General features: G+C 40.1%; 1 protein-coding gene across 1 annotated transcript; it reads right to left on the reverse strand.

Annotated features, from left to right (window-relative positions):
* Positions 1-1,634: 1,634 nt before the first annotated feature.
* On the reverse strand, positions 1,635-2,738 carry OR10G2 (olfactory receptor family 10 subfamily G member 2). Its single transcript, XM_017977469.5, has one exon. It carries the CDS (start codon positions 2,641-2,643, stop codon positions 1,687-1,689), a length of 957 nt encoding a protein of 318 aa, XP_017832958.5. The 5' UTR covers positions 2,644-2,738; the 3' UTR covers positions 1,635-1,686.
* Between the last annotated feature and the right edge of the window lie 16,696 nt (positions 2,739-19,434).

Raw genomic sequence — 19,434 nt, forward strand, 5'->3', positions numbered from 1 at the left:
GGTCTTGAACTCCTGACCTAAGGCGATCTGCCTGCCTCGGCTTCCCAAAGTGCTGGGATTACAGGTGTGAGCCACCATGCCTGGCCTGATTTTTCTTTTTTAATTTTACAATTTTATTTATTTATTTTTTGAGACAGGGTCTTGCTCTGTTGCTCCGGATGGAGTGCAGTGACATGATCACGGCTCACTGCAGCCTCATCCTCCTAGGCTCAAGCAATTCTCCCACCACAGCCTCCCAAGAGGTTGGGTCTATAAGCACACACTACCACACCTGACTAATTTTTAAATTTTTTATAGAGGTGAGGTCTCATTAGATTGCTCAGGCTAGTCTTGAACTCCTGGGCTCAGGTGATCCTCCTGCATCTGCCTACCAAAATGCTGGGACTACAGGTGCAAGCCACCATGCCTGGCCTGTTATTTTTCTTAGTGTTTCTTGGTCTTGTTTCTTTGAATACTTTGAGTTTGGTCTAACTTATTTTCTTCTAGACTTACATCTTGTGTTGTCACATCTTTTCCCAAACTTTCTTGAAATGTCCAGAGATGGTCCATGTTGTAAGAGAACACATTGAATGTGGTATAGTTTTGTTATTTTTATCACCAAACTTTTGTGGAGGTCTCTATAGCTTCCAAGCCACATTTGTGTTAAAGTGGCGAGAGAAGAGGTAAGCAAATTTTCTCTCTAAAGCGGCAGATAATAAATGTTTTTGGCCTTGAGGACCATATAAGCTAAGAGGTATGGCTTTATTTATATGCAGTGGATAGCCAGTAAATATTTATAAGCACAGGAAATAAAATATTTAGTTGAACATTTTGGAAAGAAAACTCTGGTAGTTGTATGGAGGAAAGTGGAGGTGATAAGGAGACCCCTTAAGAAGCCAGAGAGACATTTCTGAGGCAGAGTGAACAGGATTTGGTGATTTACTATATGGAGGAAAGTGAGGGGCTGAAAGGAAACACAGATGAACTGCATAGAGATTCTAAGTACTTGGAAGGATGGATTTGCCTTGATGTGAGCAAAGCAATTCTGAATGCCTAGAGGCTTGGGAAATTAGGAGCAAAGCAAATAAATGTAGGACCATATTATGTTGGTTTTCCCCAGATTTGCTTGGAATAATTTCCCCTCCTTTTAGAAGAAAGCATAAATTTCTCAGAGTCAACATGTGCTTTCTCTTGAGAGCTGAGTCAGAAAAGGGTAAAACAAAACAGCTATGGATAATTTCTTGGGGTTAAATATAGTACCAGAAGTTTCTTCCTAGTAGAATTGTATTCATTTCAGGCTGGGCACAGTGGCTCATGCCTGTAATCTCAGCACTTTGGGAGGCTGATGTGGGTAGATTACAAGGTCAGGAGTTCGAGACCACTCTGGCCAACACAGTGAAACCGCATCTCTACGAAAAATCCAAAAAAAAAAAAAAAAAAAAAAAAATAGCTGGGTGTGGTGGTGGGTGCTTATAATCCCAGCTACTGAGGAGGCTGAGGCAGGAGAACTGCTTGAACCTGGGAGGTGGAGGTTGTAGTGAGCGGAGATCACACTACTGCACTCCAGCCTAGGTGACAGACCTAGACTCCGTCTCAAAAAAAAAAAGAATTATATTCATTTCAGCTGAAACTAACATCTATTTATTGAACATTTGTCACATGCAGCAGTAGCTGAAGACAGTAGCAGTGATGATGATGCAGATGTAGTTACTTATTTTCATTCACAGTCCCTCGACTTGCTGCTATCCTCTTCAGAGCAGACTTCACTTCCTGGTTCCTCAGTGTGTAGATGAGGGGGTTCAGTAATGGAGTGACAACAGTGTAAAACACAGCCACTACCCCATCCAGGGGACTCTTGGAGCCAGCCCTAAGGTAGATGAAAATACAGGGGACATAGTAGACTGTGACCACGGTTAGGTGGGAGCCACAGGTGGAGAAGGCCCGGTGCCTCCCATCAGCAGTGCGTATCTTCAGGATGGCATGGACTATGTTGGCGTAGGAGAGCAGAATTAACATGAAGCAACTGGTGGCCACTACCCCGATGTCCACAAAGGTCACAAGCTCGTTGACAGTTGTGTCAGCACAGGCCAGTCTCAATACAGCAGGGATGTCACAGATAAAGTAATCCACCTTATTGGGCCCACAGTAGGGCAGGCGGAAGGTCAGGGTGGCCTGGATAGACCCATGGATGGAGCCGGCAACCCAAGCTCCAGCCACAAGGACTGTGCATAACCTCCCATTCATGAGCACTGGGTAGCGCAGGGGCTGACATATTGCCAGGTATCTGTCATAGGCCATCAAGGTGTAGAGAAAGCACTGGGTGCTGCCCAGGAAGTGAAAGAAATACAGCTGAGCCACACAGCCGCCAAATGGGACAGTCTTATTGGCAGGAGTGAAATCCAACATAAGCCGAGGAACAATGACTGAGGAGAGCCACATGTCCAGGAATGAGAGCACTCCCAGAAGAATGTACATGGGGCGAGCATGGAGCTTTGGGTCAGCCCACACGGTGAGCAGAATGAGCAGGTTCCCCAGCTGAGTCAGGATGTAAACGAGGAGGAAGACCAGGAAGAGAAGGCTTCTTAGATTTGGGGGGTGAGACAAGCCCAGGAGAATGAAATCTGTCACCACAGCATCCAGTGATGTGTTTTTGGTCTTTCCCATGTCTTTTTGTAGTCTGCTAAGATGAATGGTGACGTTTGACAAGAGAAACACAGCACAATGATGTAAGGAAATGCTTTTGTAGGATGATTGATGCCTAGGAGTTATGAGATAAAAAGATAGTGTTAAATTGTTTTTTAGAAGAGGAAGTGGTGTCACCATTAATTATTTAGGTTTGCCTAATAGGAGAAGCCCTCCAGAGGCTGGTTAGTTTCTTGATGGGTGGAAACTCTTGTCCATTGAGAGATACTGAGAGGTAGGATTTGCCAGATGAAGAAAGAAGGACGCATGTGAGTGATAGAGAAGTACTGAAAACTCCAAAGAGTTTGCCAAAGAGGGGCTAAGGTAGACTCAGAACAGTGTGGAACAAACACCGTACATTACTGCATCTACTTTTTCTTCACCTACTATCATTGTCCCCTTTTTCTCAGCTAAAATCTCATCTCCTCACCATAGCATGCAAAAATATTCCTTGTCTGGCCCGTATTCTTGTCCCTGTTGTACCACTCGTAATTCCTTCTTACTGTTGGGATGCATGACACTCCCCAAGGTTCTCACAGTAGCGTGCTCTCAGTTGGGGCTTATGCACACATTACCTCTTCTGCTCCCTTTACATAGGTAGTGCCCACTTTTCTTTCAGGATTGAGTTTGGGTGTCTTCTCTTTAAGAAGGCTTTCCTGCTTCCTGAGGACAATAGTTTATGTACTTTTCAGAGCACATACACTATGTTGCATTGTCTAACTTATTTTTTTCTCCCTTAGTAGTCATCTGTCTAGCAGGTAAAAGTGTCAAATACGTAATTGTTTTCTGAATGACTGAGGCAGATTGAATGGATGTTGCCAAATCCCCCTGACTGAATACATTGTTTCTCTGCTTGATCTTGTTTGTCTGAACCTTGTGCCCACCTGGCTGGGACTTTAAGGTCAAGGGACCATCTCATTCATAATGTAATATACGTGTAGTTCATGATAAAAAAAACCTCCAAGAAACATTCATGCCTGTTATCATTTAGATTTATTTGGTGATTTATATGGTTTATTGGTCTGGGATTGGATATTTTTTGGGATGAAGTCAGAGGAATTTTATTGTTTGTTATAAAATCATTGATTAATGCAGGACTTGAACTTTAGTGTGCTTGTGTGTAATATCTGTGTATTGCAGTCTATTACACAACAACTCTCTCTAAAGACCTTTACTGATTTTCAAGTATCTGAATCAGATGGACGGATGGAATGTGTTTGTTTCACTCTTTGTTGAATAGGTTGCTTGATAAAGACTTTCACTCTATGTATGGTTTCAGATGCTTTTATCTTTCATTTAACCACAAAGTATCTTTGTAATGCAAATGACTATTTTCAGAAATCAATTAAAATGGCAATAGATTATTGATAAATAACATGTGAATATTAATAAGTTTAACTGTTTAATCTCTATCAGAAATTCCCCAAAGAGATTTTATCTTAAGTATTCTCCGAAGTAACAATTCATATGCTAACATTCAAGAGTTATTAGTAGTAATAATAATAATACTGGATATATCTGACTTTTTGACATCTGTGGAAAATGTTAAATTTGTCCTTTGCCCACCAAGAATGAAGAAATATCAGGCTTTTATTGCCTGAGTTTCAGGAGGACACTTCAATATATTTGAAAACGGATGGGAAAACTAAATCTTATTTCTGTGGTTAGAATATAGAGAAAAGATAGAAAGCATTGAGATTAAAATTGTTCAAAAAAGTACTAATTTTGAGTTAAAGTAATTTTCTTTGTCAATTCAGACATATAAACTAGTGTGCTTCTACTTAGGCAAATTATATATTCATAAAATGTTTTATGAAAATCAAATTTTTATATTTCAAATCAGATAGAACTGTACCACTGGGGCAATTATTTGAAGGACTTCCATGATGCATACTTATGTGTAGTGAAAAGTTTCTCCCTAATTTATCTACTTTGTCAGTCTGATTTTCCCTCTTTTGTTGTGCATAAGTTTGATTTCATTTCTCCCAGGTTCCCTGTTGAAAGAAAGCTCTTTTTACCCTTCTAGGTTCTGGGTGCCTGTCTGGGAGAAGGCAGGAAACTAAAGTGTGTTATAGCTGGTGGGTCTGAGGACAGGTTATCTTTCCAGGCAGACTTGGTCAAGAATGATGGTTTTAACTTGGGGTTTGGTGTTCAGAGGCTTCAGAAGAAGATAGCTTAGACTTCCAGAAGGTAGATTTTTGGAGCAACATTGTGTTTACAGATGGATTGGCTTTCTTGGCAAGAGAGGCAAACAGTCTTGGACCAGCTTAGAGGAGACAAAAGGCTGAGCATGGTGGCTAATGCCTGTAATCCCATCACTTTGGAAGGTTGAGGCAGGAGAATCGCTTGAGCACAGGAGTTTTGAGACCAGCCTGGGCAACATATTGGGACCCTGTCAGTTCAAAAAATTTTAAAAATTAGCCAGGTATAGTGGTGCACGCCTGCAGTCCTAGATACTCAGGAGGATCACTGGAGCCTGGAAAGTCAAGGCTGCAGTGAGCCATGATGGTACCATTGTACTCCTTCCTGGGTGGCAGGCTGAGACCTTGTCCCACTCCCCCCCCAAAAAAATGACGAATGTAGAGGCCACATTTGTGGATCGTCCTATCCCCCTCCCTTATCTTCTAGCTTTGTGTCATTTTATTTTAGGTTTGTTCCTCTTTTTTAGCTTTTGAAACTTAGGATATTTAAGATAAAGAAAGTTAAATGCAACTTTAGTACATCTATCCGGGCTAATTAGATAAGCAAAATATTCTAAAATTTCCCAAGTTTTAGACTGTACTGGATATTCTCCAATTGGATAGATCAGAATTTAAAAAAATCAAAGCACATGAAAATGACAAAAAGTTAAAGTCCAATGTAGAAAGCATCTGAAAATAAGAGCCCAGTGACATCAGAGAATAAACAATATATTTTTACAAAGCAATTAGCCCGGAAACTCTAGGAAGAGACTCTGGGAATGGGGTGAAAGAGTGGCATTGAGAAGATAAGGAAAGGGAGGGGCAAGAACACTTTCAAGGGACCTCTGTGGCATTATGGGATCACAGGATAAGCTGCTTTCTATGCCTGTACCCTGGCCAAAATCAAGCTAGTTTGATGTGAGCACATTTCTTGCAATGTATTTCCATTTAGAGAGGTGCTGAGAAGGGCAAGCCTCTATCCAGCAATTTGAAAGTTTAGATTTCTACAAGTGACCTTTGGGATCTGGACTACTACTCAACAGTCATGAAATCCTGAAGATGAGGAGTGAAGGCTGGTCCAGCATTGTATTGGATATATTAGGATCAAAGGACTCCTGTTTACCTTTGTGACAAGACCCAACCCACAACTGCTTTCAAAAAGAAGTTTCACCTTCTGTCATCCTTCATTCAGAGTTAGACATCCTGGTAGAGCTAGGGCAGAGTAGAGGAAATGGATAGAATTTGAGGTGGCCTAGACATATTTTATTGAATTAACAAGAGCACATTCTTTCCTTTTACCAAAGGTTAAACAAAAACGACCTTGCTTAGAAAAAGTACTTAGTACGCTCTTCACTGAGAAGGAAAAGATGATGAATCCAGCCTTTCTTTGTGTTTGCACAACCACTGAAGCATGTTCTCCATGATCCCTATGACTGCATCACTGCCCAACTCTGCCCTTTATCACCACCCTAATAAAATGAGAACATGGAAAGAAAATAGTGTTGTGAGGTTTTTTTGAGTCGTTTTCTCAACGCAAAAAGAAATTCCCAAGTTTGAAAAGAAGGAACTTAATTCTAGCAGTTTGGGAAAGAGTTGAGGAAAAAGACGAAGAAAAGAGATGGATTAAATTAACACTTGGACAAAATAACAGAAAGTCTTAAAGTTCCAAAATTAGTCTGCAGCCTATTTTGAACCGAACTGGTGTCAGGGCTGCTTTTTCTATTAGTTTAGACTCACATGTACAGAGCTGCACAATTGTGGAGGAGGCTGGCTGTCCTTGAGTGCAGCGGTCCAGCGGATAGAGAAATGGTCTTCAGAGATTAGTCTCGCCTACTATAAAAGGCTCCCACATCTGTTTTGGAAAGGCTTTAGCATTTTGTTTCTTTAGGAGTTTGGCCCGACAAATAAGTGTTCAGAACCTGGGAGAGCACCTGGCTTTTGGGGCTCTTAGACGTGTGTGACTTCTGTATATATTCAGTCATATTTTATGTCAGTTTCCATCAGCTGTTGCTTTTTCTGGATTAGAAGAAAAAAAGACACTGCCAAGAGATTTGAAGAAAAATTCTAACCTCGAGGGAAACCCTGCTCTGAAGTATTTCACTAATGAAGTCGTTCCTCCCCAAATCCTCATTATTTTGTTTTGAGAGAGAGCTGGAAATGTTTCTAGTAGGATCCCTGGAAAGGAAACTGGTGGGTGGCGTGGTGGTGGTGGGGGGGACGACCTCATTTGTATGTTATTTAAATGATCTTTAATTTCTTAGAGGTTTTATGAGATATCAACTGATCCCCTTCCCTTCCTAAATATTCATCAGGATTCCAATCATCTTCAGGTTTCTGTTCAGGCATCACCTAATCAGTGAGGTTTCTGTTGACCCTCTCCTTCCCCTTCCCTATTTTATTTTTCTCTTAGCACTTGGCACCATCTGAAACACTGTATTTACTTGTTTGTTTACTGTTTGTCTCCCTTCACTAGAATATGGGCTTCGCTTAGCTTAGAATCCCCAGCACTACTAGCATAGTACCTGGCATGTAATACATTCTCAATATGTACTTCTGAATATATTAATAGTCAAAAGTGCCACACATATTAAATACTATGAGCAGAAGAAAAAGCTATAGTTTCAAATACTTTTTAATCAAATAATTTTAAATATAACATTTAAAATTACCCGGAGTAGATCTGACATCAAATTGGTCCTCTATTGACCTGCATATACTGGGGCAAGTAGCTTCAGAGATCCATTTATTCATTTCACAAATTTAATATTGGGCCAGGCATAATGACTCATGCCTGTAATCCCAACAATTTGGGAGGCTGAGACCGGAGGATCACTTGAGGCCAGGAGTTCAAGACCAGCCTGTACAACACAGCAAGACCCCATCTCAACAATAAAATACAAAAATTTAGCTGCATGCCTGTAATCCTAGCTCTCTGAGAGGCTGAGGCAGAAAGATCGCTTGAGCCCAGCAGGTTGAGGTTGTAGTGAGCCATGATCCTGCCACTGCACTCCAGCATGGGCAACTGAGAGAAACCCTCTCTGTCTCTCTCAAAAAAAATTAATGTTAATCTAAATAACATTGGGAAATTGACTATAAATGAAGATATAAAGCCTGCAGTGTAATAAAATCTTCAAGAGTATCAAGAACTTCCCCTGTAAAATGATGGAGCTGGACAAAGACTGGATGATTTTTAAGTTTCTTTTTAATTCTAAAGTAAGAAAATGTTAGGGGTGTGTGTGTGTGTGTGTGTGTGTGTGTGCGCGCGTGCATGTGCCTGTGCGTGTGTGAGGCTGCACTGCTACATTTCACCACAAGATGTCAGTATCATCTTTATTGAAACAAAGTTCAATTGCTGTATGGAGTAAATAGAAATAAATCCAGAGAGTTCATGAGGGTTACAAATTACTCTGGTAAAGATATATGTGAGACATTCATTAGTTTGGGAAAATTATGTGTCAAAAAGAATTAACTTTCTTTTGTAACAAATGGGAAATAGTTTGAAACATAGGTTTCTTCCTCCTTTCTGTTTTCCTTTCTGTTTTACACCTAGTCTTCCTCCTTCCTTTTTTGTTCCTTCTTTTTCTTTCTTCCACATTCTCAGTTTATTATGTAACAAATTTCAAGTCAAACAAAACAGAGATATACCAGAAAAGGTTAACATTTCCGCTATTTTCTTTTAATTTCAATCCTCTGAAGCGACTAATTTTTTTTTTTTTTTTTAGATGGAGTTTTGCTCTTGTCACCCAGGCTGGAGTGCAATGGTGTGATCTTGGCTCACTGCAACTTCTGCTGCCCAGGTTCAAGTGATTCTCCTGCCCCAGCCTCCCAAGTAGCTGGGATTACAGGCATGCACCACCACAGCCAGCTAACTTTGTATTTTTAATAGAGATGAGGTTTTACAATGTTGGTCAGGCTGATCTTGAACTCTGGACCTCAGGTGATCCACCAACCTTGGCTTCCCAAAGTGCTGGGATTACAGGTGTGAGCCACCACGCCCAGCAGTAACTGTTAATAGCTTCTTTTTTCTCATTTCTTCCTGTATATTCATACATATACATACACATACAGACCTACATGTTTCTTTTGAACTTTAATATCTGATCATCTGTTGGTAGATAAATTTAGATGGTTGAAACTCTGTCTCTTACTTATTGTCACAAACACCACCACTATTATCACCACCAACACACACACACACACACACACACACACACACACACACCCCACCTCTAATTACACCCTTGTTTCCAGTTTTTTCTGTCTTGAGAAGAGAAACACTTATGATGGGAAATTGAATACTTTACCTTATGTTATTCCTATTTGCCTTCTCTGTTCTTTATACATTATCCTTTTTCAATCTTCACCAGAATCACTCAGATTAAAACCTGTGAATTTCTTGGTAGGAAATGTTCATGTGAAGACACTTCTGTAGTAACAGAACCTATATCTGCTCCTGTAGAAGGAAATTGAAAGTCATCCCTTCAAGAAAGGGGCCCTCCCCTTGAGATGCTACTGGGTTTTACATCCAGACTGAGCTTCCTTCCCTCACCCACATGAAGTGTTTACCTTCTGCAGACTCCAGTGGCTCAGGAACCGGGGATGCAGTGCCAGGCTCGTGGTATTCTGCAGCAGATGTGGGGAGGTTTCCTTCTTTATGTTTCCATGAAGATGGGAAGTAAGTCTCATTCTAATAGCAAATGCTGCTGGGAGTTTTCAAAACAATTTTCTTTCAGCTAAATGATTGCCACTTTTGACATTTGTAACAAAAGAGTCTTTCTTGATAGATATTTTCTTTATGTGATGCTAATTGTTATTGGATATCAAGTAATATCTATTGCTGCTGCTACTTTGCTGTCATTTCTTTCTAAGAAACTCCCCTTAATGGCAGTTCTTTTGTGACCACATGGAGGCAACATTTTTAATAATGATGGGGCTTCCAGGAGCGCCGCCCTAGTAACAGTCATGCGTCTTGTCATAGGCACTGCAGGACAAAACATTGGCCAGCCCACGGAGGTGACAGCTATGGAGGGAGCCATTGTCCAGATCAATTGCACATACCAGACAACTGGGTTCAACGGGCTGTCCTGGTACCAGCAACGTGACGGCAAAGCACCCACGTTTCTTTCTTACAATGTTCTGAATGGTTTGGAGGAGAGAGGTCATTTTTCTTCATTCCTTAATCGCTCTAAAGGATACAGTTACCTCCTTGTGAAGAAGCTCCAGATGAAAGACTCTGCCTCTTACCTCTGTGCTGTGAGGGACACGGTGACTATGAGGGCTCTTTTAGCTGCACCAAAATTCATATTTCCTGTGTGCCTGCTGTAAGTTAAGACTGGGGACTTTGGAACCAGACTGCCTGGATTTGAGTTTGCTAGTTTCTAGTTGGATGGTCTTCAGCTAGTCACTATATTTTTGTTTATTTCCTTATCTATAAAGTGAGAATAATAAGAGTATCTACGTCACAAGGCCGTTGTGAGTTATGATTCTCTATTTATATTAGCTATATCTATATCTAGAGCTATATCTAGTGTTACTGAGAGCAGTAGTGGCACATAGTAAGCTCTATTCAAGTTTAGTTATTTCAACTCTAGTCTTGAATTTTCACTAAGCTTTGTGTGGTAGGGCCTCTGGTATTGGAATTCAGAATTTCTCTCCCCTTGTTTTGAAGGTGAAATCTTGACCACTATTTGTATCTTGTGGATCTAAAGCTGTAAGATGGGGTTTGTCGTTGGAGTGGATTGTTGCCCTGGAGGGATCACTGCGGTGATACTAATTTTCTTTCTTTCTTTTTTTTTTTTTTGAGATGGGGTTTCGCTCTTGTTACCCAGGCTGGAGTGCAATGGCACGATCTTGGCTCACTGCAACCTCCGCCTCCTGGGTTCAGGCAATTCTCCTGCCTCAGCCTCCTGAGTAGCTGGGACTACAGGCACGTGCCACCATGCCCAGCTAATTTTTTTGTATTTTATTAGAGATAGGGTTTCACCATGTTGACCAGGTTGGTCTCGATCTGTTGACCTCGTGATCCACCTGCCTCGGCCTCCCAAAGTGCTGGGATTATAGGCTTGAGCCACCGCGCTCGGCCTGTGATACTCATTTTCTTTAAGGAGACTCTAAACTTTGGAAATCCAAATGCAAATGCTTCAGAGAGAGATGTTAAGTATTTTGATTAATTATGTAAGGCTATCTTCATTATGTGCATCCTCAATACATAAATATGATCTTAACATATTTTGGAGGTTTATAACTCAGGTTAGAAGTGAAGTTTAGGGGCTTTAGACTTGGGGAGCATGAACATAATCAGGGGAGTCAATAGAAGATGGCAAAGAAGAGTGAACATAGCAATTTGGTGGCGAATCTGGGTGAGGCAGGAGGGCCAGGAGGGGGTTTTTATGGCAAGAGGTAGTCAATAGGCATTAATCACAATACAGATCTACAGTAAATGTTAAGATTTTCCTTTCTCACTTTATAATTTCCTTATGTTCTCTTCCAATTTTTTAATGAAATCCGTTAAATGCTACAGCCTGCTGTCAGCTGGGTTTAGGGAGTACATGATTGTTGTGCGGCTGCCTCCATGTGAGAAAAAGTTGACCAGAGAGCAGAAGCTCAGATGGTAGGTTATTGGGACATCAAAAGTGAGGGCTGCTCCAAGTTAACATAGGTTTATGATCAGTCATATGTTACATATATATACATATATTTTTAAGTCAAGGATTAAACAAAATTCTCTTCAGGTGAGGTAGGAGTGCTTTTTCATTCTAAGTTATAAAATGAACATTTGAGATGGAATTTGAACAGACATAGTCATGTTTGAAAGCAATCTTGACAATATGAATCCAGGCCTCTAAAATGTTCATGTTCCTTTTGTCTGATGATTCACTTTTTTTGAACTCTCATTTAAATAAATATAGACTAGAAATCAGGTTTTGTTTTTTTTCCAGTTTAGAAGGAAACCAAAGAAACCATAGAAATGAGATTTAAGGGCTTTGGACTTGGTGAGTATGAATTGTTCACATAGTGGCATTATTAATTAGGGAAAACAATATTATGCAAATGATATTATGAATGCTATGATCAATGGAATATTTTAAAGTTGTCTTAGTTTCTATTGCTGCATAACAAATCACCACAATACTGATATATTAGTTTACGGTTCTGTAGGTCATAAGTCCAAGCAAGTTCTAAGCTTAGGTCATAACCGCAGTAAAGTCAAGGCATTGGCTAGGTGCGTACTCAAGTGGAGTTCAGAGTCCTCTTCCAAGTTAATTCATTAGATTTATTAAAATTTTTAATAAATTTTTTAAAATTTAGAGACAAGGTGTTTCTCTGTTGCCCAGGCTAGAGGGAAGTGACATGATCATAGGTCACTGTGGGATCAAACTCCTGGGCTCAGGCAATTCTCTCACCTCAGTCTACCAAGTAGCTAGGGCTATAGGCACACACCACCATACCTGACTAATTATTACTACTTTTTTTTTGTAGAGACAGGGTTCTGCTATGTTGCCCAGGCTGGTTTTGAACTCTTGAGCTCAAGCAATCCTCTGATCTCAGCTCCCTGAGTTGGGATTACAGGGGTTTATTTATTTATTTATTTCTGAGAGATGGAGTCTTGCTCTGTTGCTGAGGCTGGAGTGCAGTAGTACGATCTTGGCTCACTGCAACCTCTGCCTCGTGGGTTCAAGCAATTCTTGTGCCTCAGCCTCCTGAGTAGCTGGGATCACAGGTGCCTGCCATCATGCCTGGCTAATTTTTCTATTTTTAGTAGAGACGAGGTTCATCTTGTTGACCAGGCTGGTCTCAAACTCCTGACCTCAAGTGATCCGCTAGCCTTGGCCTTCCACAGTACTGGGATTACTGGTGTGAGCCACCATGCCCAGCCAGTTCTTATTATTGTCAGAATTCTAGTCCATGCAGATGTGGGACTGAAGTTTCCATATTCTTAATGTTTTTGGGCTGGGGGCATTTCTGAGCTCCTTAAGGCAATCTGCATTCCTTCTTATGTGATTCCCACCATCCTCAAACCAGCAGTCGCATGTCAAGTTCTTCTCATGCTTGGAATCTTTCTGCCTTCATCTTCCAGACAAAGTTCATGTGTTTTTAAGGTCTCATGTCATCAGGCACATAGATATCTCCCTTTAAAAAAGTCAACTGTTGGTTGAGCACTGTGATTCACACCTGTAATCCTAGCTGTTTGGGAGGCAGAGTTGGGTGGATCACTTAAGGTCAGAGTTCAAAACCAGCCTGGCCAACATAGTGAAACACTGTCTCTATTAAAACTGCAAAAAAATTTAGCCAGATGTGGTGATGGGTGCCTGTAATCCAAGCCACTAGAGAGGCTGAGGCAGGAGAATTGCTTGAACCCAGGAGGCTGAGGTTGTAGTAAGCCGAGACCGTGCCACTGCACTCCAGCCTGGGCAAGGGAGCAAGACTCTATCTCAAAAAATAAAATAAAATAAAATAAATTAAAATACAAAATGTCAACTGTGCCATGGAATTCAACAAAATCACTAGAGTAATATTGCATCACATTCAAGATTCTGGGGATTAGGGCAGAGAATCTTGGCTCTATTCATTTAAATTTTATCTACCACATAGCAAATAAAGGATGTTCATTAAGACTGTATAAAAATGCTGAACTGCTTATGATACAATAATGAATCAGCCAGGCGTGGTGGCTCACACCTGTAATCCCAGCACTTTGGGAGGCCGAGGCAGGTGGATCATGAGGTCAAGAGATCGAGACCATCCTGGTTAATACGGTGAAACCCTGTCTCTTCTAAAAATACAAAAAATTAGCTGGGCATGGTGGCGCGTGCCTGTAATCCCAGCTACTCAGGAGGTTGAGGCAGAAGAATTACTTGAACCCAGGAGGCGGAGGTTGTGGTGAGCCAAGATCGTGCCATTGCACTCCAGCCTGGGTAACAAGAGCGAAACTCCAGTCTCAAACAAAACAAAACAAAACAAAAACAAACAAATAAACAAAAAAACATTTAGGCATACAAAAAACACGGAAAGGAATTACAATACTCCCTTTCCTGCATTTCCCTTACTTAGAGTCTTAGTATGGGTGGATTTTCTTTTCTCTCTCCCTCTTTAGACTTTTGACTAGGATTGGAGGGTGTACTTCTAAGATGGCTTGCTCACATAGCTGTTGGCAAGAGGCCCCAGATTTTTATCACATGGCTTTCTTTATAGTATATGGAGAGAGAGAGAGAGAGAGAGAGAGAGAGAGAAAGAGAAACTGTCTTTTATAACCAGACTCAGAAGTGTTATACCAACACTTCTGCCTTTTTTTTTTACCACAAGCTTCTAACATTTTTCTCCTTTTACACATAACAAAGTAGAAGATATAATATAGGATTCAAACTGCAAAAGTAATCAATAGAACATGTATACACATACACAAAAGTCCCGATAAGAAGTAAGAACACAGGCTTATTTACAATGAAGAAACACATGTAAATTTAAGATAGTTCTCATATAAAACATTTGAAAAATAAAACATATGCTACAATGGCTGCCACTGTTTACAGCAATATTAAAGGGGAGAAAATAACACTCATTTAATAGGGATAGATGTACCACAAGGTACAGCATCAGTGCAATACATTCACAAAACTATATTACAGCTTGTTAATCCATTTAAGAATTGTTCCAAATATGTCATAGTTTTGGCCCTCAGAGGTACATTCCTACAGATTTCAACTACTCTAAATTTCTAGCTACTGAGAGGTAGAGAATGATTATTATCATGACTATAATGATTATATAGAAACACACACACACTGAAAACTCACCAAGGAGTTACAAAATCTGTGGAGACCAGAGGCCAACTATCATCAACTCATATCTGCTCTCACCAATAGCCTTGCCTTTTTCAGAGAAATATCTAAAAGAAAAAGGCAGACACCAGTGTGGTTACTATCTCCTATGCCAAAGCTATTGGGACTGAAACAGCCAGTTTTATCATAAATGAGAACCTTGAGGTTTATCTTTAAAGGCTTATTATGGTCTCAAAAATTAGTCAGATAAGATTATTTTCTATTGAAATGAATTTTGATTAACATAAGAGACTTGTCATTTACTAGCTGGTCTTGGAGTAAAGGTCATACATGTGAGTCTTAACATACTCTCTGTTATAGCTAAAGTCAGCTGAAAATCCAAAATTAAAACTATGCCAAAACTCCTAAGTACAATCTTTTGGAAGTCTGCTATTAAAAAGCCTTGAAGGATATACTAACTTGAAGTTCAAGTGCAAGGGCACAAGAGCTCTAATGCTGTTAGATCTTCCTCATTTGGGAGAAAGGATCGATGTTCCACACAAAACGATGTTTTGTACAAGGGAGAAATCTACATATACTAGGGCATATAATTAATTTAATTTTGTTACATCAGGATCCTTTTTCCATGATAAAAAAAAACAGAATGAGGAATGAATCGTAATTGGTGTCTTCATCAGAAGTGGTAAACTTGGTCTCTATATTCATGAAGCCAGACAGTTTTTTAAGCAGGAAGTGGAAGCAGACAGTAGAACAGACCTGTAGCCACAGACAACTACCTGATATCAAACTAAAGCAAGGATCAACTTAAACAATTATCCAAAGTCACTTTAACTGTACTAAAGTATACAGTTCACCACTATATTATTTTAAAGCAAGTTGTCTAAATGTAAGAATTCCATTAACCCTGGGTGAGAAAAATCAAAACAAATCATACTCACTAATGAGTTGTCCATGCAAGACCACCAATGAGAATGCATTTAACTATATTTGACTCTAAGACACTTAGTTGGCAAGTTTGAATTTCTTTTTTTTTTTAACCTTTATTGGATTTCGACTATTGAATAATTAAGGCAGAATGAGAGAGAAAAAAGAGCTACTTCTTTAACATTTTAGTATCCAGATAGTATAGTAGAAACTGTTCTAGGGACGATGTATATGCCATTAATCACATTGAATAAAGCAGATGATTTATTCATTTTTATTGTCTTTTTGTTCAAGAAGCTTGCTTGTCTCCCTTTGGCCTTTCCAGTGTGGTTTGAAATGAGTCTGTATTGGTTTAGTTGAGGAAGCAACAGTGAGAAAGTCACTATCAGGTAGATGAGAAGCAGATTGTGGGCTTGCTGTCCCACCCAAGCAACTGCAGCGAGATAAACGATCATGGCCACGAAATGCATTTCAGGCTTTCCTTCCTTCAGTGTAAAGATATGTTTCCACCAGTCCATAGCTTTGCATTGAGTTTTTGGTAGATTGCTGCAAATTTCATGGAATCTTTGCTGTTGGTCACTGGTGCATTTATTGGAACCAAAAATGTTAGATGCTAGAATGGGAGCAAGGTATTCAGCCAAGCACCAAAATATAACAAAAGAGGAAATAGCGGACAGAATAGATGGATCTAGATAGTAGATAATTGAAACACCACAGAAACCAAGTACAAGATGGCAAGTGAAACCCATAATAGGTTTTAAAGTTGTTTCCCATAATAGGACCTTATCCACTATCAACATCACTTTTCCCCATTCTTGCAGCTATTCTCTAAACATGCAGTCTCTGCAGCCTGCAAATTGTGATTACCTCCCTCTGCCATCACCCTTGAGGTGCTGTCTCAGCAAGCACCAACCGCCGTCCAACTCAACCTTCCTTCTGAGACCCACAGGGCGACTCCAGCCACTTCTGCTGTATTCTCTTGGTCACACAGACCCATCCTTATACAGTGTATAAGGGGACTGTCCATGGCATGAATACAAGAGATGTTGGAGATCATCGAGGTCACCTTGTTGACTGGCTACCAGTCAGTGCTGACAGTTGAAAGTTGGGCCAGTGTGCTAACACATGAAAAATGTTATTGGGTTATGCAGGGGAGGGTATTGATAGTGTTGGTCAGCTCTTCCACTGCTCCGATACACTCTTACCCAACATTATATTTGCTTTGTCCTGTCATTTATTCCTCAGTGTGGTGGCTGATTATGGTTTCTTAAAACACAACACAAAACAAAAAAAACCTACAACAGAAGAGTTAGTCAGATAAGCATAGTCATTGTGCTGCAGTTGGTCCCAAGACCATTATTGTTATCTATTGTCTCCCTCTTCTCTCACTTGTTCTAGGCTCCCTCATTCAGCATTTCTGGTGGTCTCAGTTTCTTGCTCTTTGGTGACTCAGACCTTCATCCCTGAACGGCCTAAGTCCCTGGTTACTGTACCTTTTTCAGACCTTGGTTGATGCAATTACTTCTTCAGTGCTATCACCAAGCATGGAAACAACAAGACATGTTCCAATAAATCTCTGAGTTCTATTCATACTTCTCTCTATCCCCATTATATAGTAGCAACTCTATATCCTCATGATTATAGTCAATTACATCTGCCCTATAGTTTTGCCAAATTTGGAGAGTTTTCAGGCATTATTTCTTTGAATAGTTATTCAGTCCCATGGCTTTCCTCTTATTCGAAAACTCTAATGATATGAATTTAGATCTCTTGTTATTATCCTATAGGTCTCTGAAACTGCTCATTTTTTTTTCAGTCTATTTTTTAACTGTTTTTCAAATGGGGTAAATTCTATTGATCTGTTTAAAGTTTACAGGTTCTGTTCTTCTGGTATCTCCCTTTTATATTGAATCTATCCAGAGAGCTTTTAAATTTTAGTTACTGTAGTTTTCAGTTCTCTGGACTCACTGCTGCCTCAAATTCCTGGGTATAAGAGATCTTCCTGCCTCAGCCTCCTGAGTAGCCAGAACTAAAGGCACTCACCAACATCCCCTAATTTTTTTTTTTGTAGAGATGAGATCTTACCATGTTGCCCAGGCTGGTCTCAAACTCCTGGGCTCAAGTGATCCTCCCACCTCAGCCTCTCAAAGTGATGGGATTATAGGCGTGAGCCACTACACCCAGCCTCACTGAAGCATTTTTGTGAGAGTTGTTTTAAAGTCCTTTTCCAATAATTTGAGCATCTGATTCATCTTGGTGTTGATATCAGTTGATTGTCTTTTCTCATTAATGTTCTGATTTCCTAATTCTTGGAATGAAAAGTAATTTTTGAATGTAGCCTGGACATTATTATTATTTTTTAAAATTATGAAACTCTGGATCCTGTTTAATCATTTTTTTTTTAGAAGGTAGTTTTCCTGTAGAGGTGTAGTGTAAAGTTTGGTGGAGGTATATATGTTCAGTTTCCTGCTGGGTGCCACTGGCACCACCCCAGCAAAAAGGGAGCCACTAAATCACGTTGCCTTGTTGCATCTGAATGGAGATTCAGCCTTCTGCTGGGCCAGCTGTAAGCGGGGAAAGGAAAGGGTCAGCTAGACTTCTTGCCTGATTGGTATGAAAGGAGTGGAGGCTTAGCTCATCACTGGGCCTTGCTGACAATGGGGTGGAAACAGGAACTTCAATTAGCCCTGCTTTCCATTGCCTTGTTCAGTTACATGGCCGCTGGGTGGGTGTGGAGGTTCAGCTCCTCACTGGGCATTGCCGACATTGGGGTGGGGGAAGCTGAGTGTTGACTGCCTCACCTCACAGCACCTAATTCTACCTCGTTGTTGCCAGGTAGAGATGGAGGCTCAGCTTGTTGTTGGACCCTGCTGACACTCTCTTGCTGGGAGATTGGAGCACCCCCTGCTTCTGCCAACTGGGGAATGGGAGACCAGCTCCCTGTTTGGCCTGCTGACACTACCAAGCAGGAAACCAGAGCCCACAGTTGGCTTCTATTGGGAAGGAAGGTGGGGTGGAAGATCAACTTCCCTGCTCACTGACTGAGACCTGGGGGTGTGGTTTATTTGTTGGCGCTTAGCTGGAGCAGCAAGGGTACTGCCAGAAAGATTTTCTGTTGTTAGGCCACCACCTTTTCCCTTGTCCTTTGGCTAGAAGGAAAGCACTTTCCCTGGAGCTTTTGTTATTTATGCCCATTGGTGGCTCTGGGTTGGAGGTTTCTGCAATATCCTGTCCAGAATTTATTTTGATAAATGTTAGGGTGGTATATTATTTTTCCTTTTTTAAAAATTCTAATGTAGTTATTGATATGGTTGGGTTTAAATCTACCATTTTGTGATTTTTTTTTTTTTCTATTCTCTCCATTTGTTCTGTGTTCATTTTCTTTCCTTTTTGGTCTAGATTGAGTTTTTTTGTTTGTTTGTTTTGGGGTTTTATTTTAGTATTTTAATTATATTTCATTTTCACTATAATCTTATTAGTTATACTGCTTTATGGTAGCTGTTGCTCTAGAATTTAATTATATATTTTAATACAGTATAACTTCAAGTAATATCATTTCCTATATGATATGAGAAACTTTCAGACTTCTGTTTTTCTCCTCCTGGGCTTTTTGTTATTAATTTAATATATTTTACTTATACATGTTATAAATTTCACAATATATTTTTGCTTTACATAGTCAAAATATTTAAAAAGGGATTTAAAAACTGATTATAAAACAGCTTGAAATTCTTTTCTTACTTACAGAGATTACCCTTTACCAGACAATCTGTAAAGTGTGGAGAATATAGATTTATATATATTTGCTTTGAACATATCCCCAAGCAGCAAAAGAGGCAAATTAAGAAGTGTTTGGCAAGATACTTCTGGAAGCTAAGTTAGTTCTAAGC

Source organism: Callithrix jacchus, chromosome 8 (genome assembly GCF_049354715.1).
Source record: "Callithrix jacchus isolate 240 chromosome 8, calJac240_pri, whole genome shotgun sequence".
Lineage (NCBI taxonomy): Eukaryota > Metazoa > Chordata > Mammalia > Primates > Cebidae > Callithrix > Callithrix jacchus.